The sequence below is a fragment of the Phalangium opilio genome, unplaced genomic scaffold (assembly GCF_054372755.1).
Source record: "Phalangium opilio isolate 3A_F unplaced genomic scaffold, DU_Popi_V2 ptg000061l_1, whole genome shotgun sequence".
In the NCBI taxonomy this organism is placed as follows: Eukaryota; Metazoa; Arthropoda; class Arachnida; order Opiliones; family Phalangiidae; genus Phalangium; species Phalangium opilio.
In genome coordinates, this window is record NW_028324178.1 from 10337961 (window position 1) to 10346775 (window position 8815).

Here is an 8815-nt window from a genome sequence, read left to right on the forward strand (position 1 = left end):
CTTAGGAGTCTATTGTTAACACTTTAATCCCACAGCACATTATGGATCTGTAATTGAATATAACAACTCCACACTATATTCCTACCTTACTTCGAAACTTCTTTTCTGCTACAATAAATAATGGTTTGAGTGGAGTACTACAGATTTTAAAAGAACAAAATTTCAAAATACAAAACACTGTTAGGCCTCATACCTCTTCCAAAAATGACAAACGCATATTTTATTTTACTGGTCTGATTTTCAGTATTCTATTGAGGATTCTGTGCTACAAGAGAAAATATTTATGCGGCGAAACTGTAAGTTCAGGTTTTCGGATATATGTTTCGCAATTCTTCAATTTATTTAACATTTTCCAAGGATTCCAACGTGCTAAAGAGTGATGACGCTCTAGCTTTCATGACTAAACCGGAAAACTTCTTAGATGTATTGTACAGATGTATGTTCAGAGACCGTAACTTCAAGATTAAAAATGACACTTATATACCAATTGAACGTTGCAGAAGGTAAGTCATCTTATAGACTAAGCAGGAATTTAACATCACGTTTCAGGTTATTGATCTTATATATATTTGAGAAAGTGATTTGTTGTTTGTTTGTTTTTTCTTTATGCACAGTCACAACTCGTTTGCCTAATCTGAAAAACTGCATTGTTATTACAGTAGCACTGGGGATTGAGGTTTTAGAAGTGTTTTTTTTTGAGTTCCTCAAGGCTGGGTTCGCGAGGCTCTAGCTTATAAGCGTCTATACAACGTGCTAGTTTAGAGCTTTACTAATTACCTCCAAATAATCATAATCTTAAGAACTTTAAAATTTGAAAAAAAAAATGAATTCCTAAAAGCTGCATCATGCAGATATTTCATAGGGGTCAGGGTTAAGTATGGAACGCCGTTTCGGCCAAAATTATTACTGGTTGTGGTCTAGATAGCGGGATGTGGACTAGATAGCAGGTTGTGGTCTACATGGGAGGTTTTAGTCTTGATAACGGGTCGTGGTCTAGATGGTAGGTTGCCCAGAACGTTTTGAAAGAGAAAGTTTAGTTATAGTGATTATCCCCTCGATGAGTTACCATTAGCAATGCTAAAATTATCAAACGCATAACGCTCAATTAACTTTACAACATAAACTTATGCCGACACATACATATCGCATCTTATAAATTTATAACATAAACTTATGCCCAGAAGCGTTTGAAAGGGAAAGAATTCGGTAAAAAATTGTGTAAAACCCGTACTTTTTATTGTAATGAAATTTCGGATTCTTAGAAAAGTCATGGCTTAAAGTATGTGAAATTTTAAAGAGAGAGTGATATTTCGCGTTTTAGGTAAGGCAATATGATAAATTTGTGTGTTCATAATAGGCATACAGACATTACCGTTTGTTGATTAATATTTTCACAATGCATCCGCATTGTACTGTTAGAGATGGATCTAAAGCCTTTCCCTTTAAAATCACCAATTAATGAAAAATATCGCCTTAACATAATTTATCCCTTTTCACTCTAAGTGCAATCATTAACATGTGTGTTGTATATTTACATTGCACTGTTATAGACAAATCATAATCCCCACCCTTTGAAAATCAAAAATCCCTTTTTCACTCTTCCTTTAAAAAAACGAACGATATTTCTTCAGACCAAGCCAAACTAATACCCCCATCGTTAGATGTACATCAAACGAGGTGGCTAAAAATACTGAAAAATTTGCCAGCTTCGCAAATTCTTAGAAAGTTCTGTATCCGTTATGCTTAAAATCTGAAATTTCGAAATTTCCCTTTATAATGTATTTTTCAATTCCGGTAAAATTCTATTAAACTGTTATGAAATTGTTAATTAATCAGAATAGTTTAGATTCTTGACTGAAATTTACTATTCAACTTGAAATCATGATAACTTTGATTTTATCGACCAAGGACACTTTAGAATAAAATTATAAAAAGATGATTTTACTAATTCCGTATCAAAACTAAAATTAATTTAAAATATTCTACAAGGACAAAACAGATTTGAAAGAATTTGAAGCCAAGAAAGAAATTTGTTTTAAAAACCTTTTGGAGGTGTCACCATCAATAGGAGGGGTAAAGATTTCAGGCAAGGGGTTAACCACATACGTTATTTGATATACAATATCAACAATACCAAAAAGCTGCAGTCCAAATCATACATAATGAAAAACTTGGTGGGATAATAAATTAATAGTGCCCAATAAATTATCTGAAGGTGTTCTCTTTAAATAAAGACTGAAGTGAACATCCTCTTAGTAGCTTTATGTTCCTTTCACGATGTCATTTTTAAAATACTTCAATTGGAATCGCTTTAGAATTTGTGTATTGTTCTTTTCTTTATTAATTATGTTCTAATTAAGTAGAGAATTGTTGCATTTTTTATGCGAATGTTATAGGCTCATGGGAATCTTAGAGACATAAGCGAATCTAACAGACCTATACGAATATTATAGACTTATGTTAATGACGGGTTGTGGTCTAGATGGACTTCGTTTTTTATCTTTGAAAAATGTTATACCTCAAACAGAAGTGGCGTTTATAGTAGGATTTTTTTTTCAGTTTCAATAAATCAATAGGTAAATGTATAAAATCATTAATTAATGCTTGATAAACTGGTATTGCATGCAATATTACCGCGTCAAGAAAGGGTTTGGACACTTTTCAAAATCTCATAAATTTTGGTCGAAAACTCAAAATCCCTAAATATTTTCCATCAGAAAATTAACAATGAAATCTTAAATTCCCTCTAAAAACTAGCTTTAAAATATCAAAATCTTTCATATATTCAAAATCTAGCACACAAAAACACCATTTGTCCGACCCCTCGGCGTGAAGTCATTACTTTAAATTATACAGAAAATAAATTTAGATTTTGACCATTAAAATTTGAACAAAGAAATGTCACAAATATCCACAAATGTTATTTAAATTAAGAGTATTCAATTCATACTTCCCATGGTTGGCCCAGCCGCTCGGCCATCACTGGGTCTTCTTCCATCAACGGCCCCGTGGCTTAAACGACAGACTGCTCCTACGGGTATAACTTTTGCACCTAATGAACCCAACATTCAACAACCTCCAACTACCAATCCTCCATCAGCGAAACCTCGCCTTCCTGCTATAAGTGGTCTGGCCAAGGCTTCCCGTATTAGGACGGCGCCAAAGGGACCTCCGAAGGCCCTATTTGTGAGTCGTCTTGACCAATCCCTACTGTCAGCGGAACTAAACGACATCCTTGAAGAAGAATCCCAGATTAAGACGGCTCACTGTATACGACTCAAATCCAAGAGTCCAACAGCTTCCCACTCCTCGTTCTATGTGACCTGTACAGATCCTACGGAGTTCGATAAACTAAGTGACCCTGCGACATGGCCAGAAGACTGTATCATGACACCCTTCAATGGCGTTCCGCGTAAGGAACACAAACATAGCTCGGAGCTTAATTCAACGGAATCTCTCAACGACGAGCAATGACAGACTTAACTATCGTCTACCAAAACGTGCGTGGTTTACGCACGAAGTCTGATGAATTTCTGAACAATGTAATTTCCCAAGATGTGGATGTTATTTGCTTAACGGAAACTTGGCTCAACCAAGAACATTTTACTTATAACTATTTTCCAGACAATTATAATGTTTATAGAGGTGAACGACCTGATCACGAATTTAAAAACGTTCCGGGTGGTGGTGCCCTTATTGCCATTAAAAAATTTTAGCACTAGGCGTCACCATCTGGAGGGCGTTGCTAAGAGTGTTTTCATTCGGTTAACACAGGCTCTGATGAGGTCCTTTTGATCGGCGCTGTTTATTTTCCACCTGCCTCTAACGATGAGCGCTATATTGAATACAAATTACGCCTTATGAAGGAACTACCACAGCAGGACACTAATTTACTAATCCTGGGCGATTTTAATCTACCTCTAATTGACTTGGAAATTAATGGCACTATTGGGTGCACCTCCCTGACCGCGAAAAAAGCTAGTCATATCTTTGACCTTTGTTATTTTTATAATCTACGCCAATATAACGCATTACCGAACACAAGTGGCAATATACTTGACCTTTGCTTAGCAAATATCAATAATTTAGATATTACCCCACTCGATGAACCTCTTGTTAATATAGACGCATTCCATCCCCCTTTTGTGGTCACATACCCTGTTACATTGAGACATCATATAAATGGGGCGGATCATTCATTTAGGTACCAGCTGGGTGATTATGCTCTCCTATATTCTCGTTTACGTGATTCGGATTGGTCCTGTATAACGGATTCCTGCGATGTTGATCATTGTGCTACTACTGTAACTGCCTACATTCAAGGCGCGATGGAGGCAGCCATTCCTAGACGAAATGTCGGAAATTGCTCTGCTTATCCTAGCTGGTACTCTCCTGAATTGCGTTTCGCCATTAAACGTAAAAAATATTATTTTAAAAAGTACAAACGTGCCCACGTCTTACAAGACTTTATTTGCCTTAAACAACAAAGGGCGCTTGTCCGAAAATACACGAAACGTGATAGATTATTGGAAGGTGATAAGGTTTGCCATGATGCTTTGAGCCACCCTAGGAAATTCTGGAGTTTTGTCAATGGCAATATTAAGGGTAGATCTCCCTCAAAATTAACAAGGAAGTGCTCTCTGATGCAGAGGAACTTGCTTCCCACTTCGGGGATCACTTCTCTCGAATTTCCACTGACGGAACTACATCCAATGAATCCTACGGCGCTCGGAGCTCTAACATGCCTCACCACCAGCTCTCTGACTTGCATATAACGCAACAGGATATTACTAAGGCATTACTGATACTTCCCAATAAGCTTTCTACGGGTTTGGACAACATTCCAGCTCTTATTATCAAAGGTTGCGGTGATGTCCTACTTCCCGCTCTAGAGCATATTTTCAACCTATCGATTAGAAGTGGAGTATTTCCAACAATATGGAAGAGGGCACTGGTTGTACCAATATTTAAATCTGGTGCTGCCTGCGATATTAAGAACTATCGTCCAATCTCACTATTATGCACATTGGCAAAATTATTCGACATGGTTGTTCACTCAAAATTGCAGGCGTGGTTCCAGCTCTTCCCTAATGATTTCCAACATGGCTTTATGCCAGGAAGAAGTGTGGACACTAACCTATCGGTTTTCATGGATTACGTAGCACCTGCTGTCGAGGACCGTGGTCAGGTTGACGTGGTTTACCTTGACCTGGCCAAGGCCTTCGATCGCGTCTCCCACTCTTTTCTTTTAGAAAAGATGAGCCTTCTAGGAGTGAGCACTGGTCTGCTGGGATGGTTCCGCTCCAATTTATCTGATAGAGTAAACTTCATAAAAATTAATGGCGTTGTCACAAACACATGTTATCCAGTACATTGTGGAGTACCCCAAGGCTCATCCTTGGGCCCACTATTGTTTAATATATATATTTACGATCTCCAATATATTGTAAAATACTCAAAAATAATAACCTTTGCTGATGATCATAAAATCTGCAAAAATATTGACTCCCGCACAGACAGTGATCACTTACAGAATGACTTGAATGCCATAGAATGTTGGTGCCTTTATAACAACTTACCCATAAACCCTGCTAAGTCAATCCATGTGTCATTTACGCGACGCGTAAGTAGAGAGATTTTCTCAACCTACTCCATAGCAAATGCACCCATACCCCACCGCTCACTTGTAACCGACCTCGGCGTAATTTATGATAGAGCTCTACTCTTTCGAGAGCACATTTCTCGCACAGTGAATCATTGTCGTCGAACTCTAGGAGTGGCGTTAAAAATTTGCAGACCATTATGGTCAATGAAACATTTTAGGTTATTATACCTTACTTTAGTCAGGTCAAAAGCACTATATGGCTGTATAGCCTGGAACGGGTGCAGTCTATACCTTAGAAAACGGATTGAAGGCATACAGCGGAAAATGTCCATTAACTTGGCCCCCCAGGTGCTCAAATCACCACCAAACATACATGAATCAATTGCACCAAGCATGCACCACCATGCACCACCCTAAACTTAGCTTGCACCACTACGGCTCGCCTCTAATTAATTAAAGATTTTGGGGGGCTGACGAAATGACAGCCGCCCAGGTATCCGAAATGGAAAATTAATGTCATATTCTATGTGCACCATCCTTGCACCAATATGCACAGCCATTTTTATTTTTCTCACTGTTAATTTATTACTAAATACTGCAACCGCCACCAAACATACATGGATAAATTGCACCAAGCATGCACCATCATGCACCACCCTTAACTTAGCTTGCAACACTACGGTTCGCCTTTAATTAATTTAAAGATTTTGGGGGGCTGACGAAATGAAAGCCCCCCAGGTATCCGAAATGGAAAATTAATGTCATATTCTATGTGCACCATCCTTGCACCAATATGCACAGCGATTTTTATTTTTCTCACTGTTAATTTATTACTAAATACTGCAACCACCACCAAATATACATGAATCAATTGCACCAAGCATGCACCATCATGCACCACCCTAAACTTAGCTTGCACCACCACGGTTCGCCTCTAGTTCATTAATATTTTTGGGGGCTGACGAAATGAAAGCCCACCAGGTATCCAAAATGGAAAATTAATGTCATACTCTATGTGCACCATCCTTGCACCAATATGCAAAGCCATTTTTATTTTTCTCACTGTTAATTTATTACTAAATACTGCAACCACCACCAAACATACATGGATCAATTGCACCATCATGCACCACCCTTAGCTTAGCTTGCACCACTGCGGTTCGCCTATAGCTAATTAAAAAGGTTGGAGCTGGCGAAATAATAGCCCCCAGAAAACTAATCTCATATTCTATGTGTACCAACTTTGCACCAATATGGGCCTTCATTTTTCCCCCACTGTGAATTCATTGTTAAATTAATCAAATATGTCCTGATTAGAATCAAGACCTAAAAAGTATCGACAAGACTGAGGTTATCACTTGTCTGAAGGATCAGATATTAATTTTTCTTTTTAATTGAAACTTAAATGCATGCTTAAGAAAAAACAACGTTCCATTACCGTTTTCCGTTGAAATAAATTATTTTACTGGTAATCAATTCCAAAAATTTACTTATCTCGGCTTTTCGACCACAATTCCATTCCCCGAAAACATTTTATCATTACATTAAAATCTCCCCGACTCCCTCTCTACTCCTCCTAGGACCCACTGTCCCTCCACTCTTTTTCCCCGATTGTATTTTCTCTTCCCAAATTTGGATTCATCCACCTCCACTGTTTTTCCTACGCCACAAATCACTTCATTTCGACGAAGGACCGCGTCATAGGCAACTTCTCGACAAACATTTGCCAGTCGACAAGAGTTTGTGTCGAGACGTAAAGTTCTCGCGAGACATACGTCTGCGGGTTGACATTGTCCACATAATATTGGGCAATGAGAAGAATTTCTCTTAAACTTAATTTCGATCTTTCAAAGAAAGAGTTTTTTCTTATTGAAATTTCGGTGGAACACACCTTTCTCTCCTTCTTTTTGGGCACTTTTCTTTTTCATTGGCATCACCAAGCATGTTCAACAATAGTATTTTCCCTACCGGATAAAACCATCGGTCCATTGCAAACGCTGCAAATTCTTGAATTCGCGATTAATTTCATTTCTCTTAACCACTCAATAACATCAAGTTTTTTTACACATATCGTGTATTTCGAAAGAGGTTATTAGCTCAGCTTCGAATACTAAAACTTCTTCCTCCGAAGATGAAGGTCTCTCCGAAGAATAGCCCAGGACTTTTAGGGTTTGACCTAGAACATTTGAACATAAAGATGAAAATTGGTACATGTGTTGTTTTTGACCCAACAAAAAATATACTAAAAGTCCCCTGCTGTAGAGCGCGAGCTTTCGCCGCCATCTTGGAAAATGGCCGCCGGGAATGCTAGCTACAATGTATTCCACGTTCTTCTTCAAAAAATATGAAAATTGGTACACATTATTATTGTAACCACTTGAACATCATGGCAAAATTTTATAGCTCTGTGTTCAATAGTTTGGCCGCCATATTTGAAAATGGCCGCCGTTAATGCTAGGTACAGTATATTTCACCATGTTGTTGGAAAATTATGAAAATTGATAGGTATTACAATCAGAGCTTTGTGAACCTCATAGTAAAATATTGAAGCCATTAATCAGATAGTTTGGCCGCCATGTTGGAAAATGGCCGCCATCAATGTCATATAGATACAGTATACGGTTCAAAAATTATGAAAATTGGTAATAATTATGTTGAAGACCGTCTAAGCATCATACTTGAATATTGAAGACGTGCTACTGATAGTTTGGGCGCCATCTTCGAAAATGGCTGCTGGAAATGCCAAATATATTTCAAATATATAAATCTTTTTGAAATTCCTTTTTTGAATAGATGATTTTCATTAACGTAATAAACAACAAAAAATGGATATCTCGAAGTCGAAATTATCGACACCATCTTTAAAAATGGCCACATGAAAATCATAGCCCTAAATTCTGAAAGAAAGAAAAGTTATTCTAAGCTGTTATTCTCAACATGTTGATTAGAGAATATGATTTAATATGGGGTTTATACATTCTACTGTTGTTTAAGATTAGAATTTAGACAGATCTCTAGCATTTCATACACATTCATCGTCATCCTGAAGTTTTTTCATAATATTTGCATGTCACAACCCTTGATTAGGCGCTACACATAGCTGGGGGCCTTATCAGCGCCCCTCCCTATCATATTCCAAATTGAACCTGCGGAACCGCCGTCATGGCACACGGGATCAGCCAGTGGGACCGACAAACGCCACTTGAGCAG

At 37.8% G+C, this 8815-nt stretch overlaps 1 protein-coding gene across 1 annotated transcript; it reads left to right on the plus strand.

The window, feature by feature from the left end:
* The first annotated feature begins 3470 nt into the window (after positions 1 to 3470).
* Positions 3471 to 6062, plus strand: LOC149665083 (uncharacterized). The gene is made up of 4 exons (XM_089842065.1): positions 3471 to 3687; positions 3775 to 4605; positions 4650 to 5320; positions 5874 to 6062. Exons 1-4 carry the CDS (start codon positions 3471 to 3473, stop codon positions 6060 to 6062), a joined length of 1908 nt encoding a protein of 635 aa, XP_089698191.1.
* Positions 6063 to 8815: the final 2753 nt, after the last annotated feature.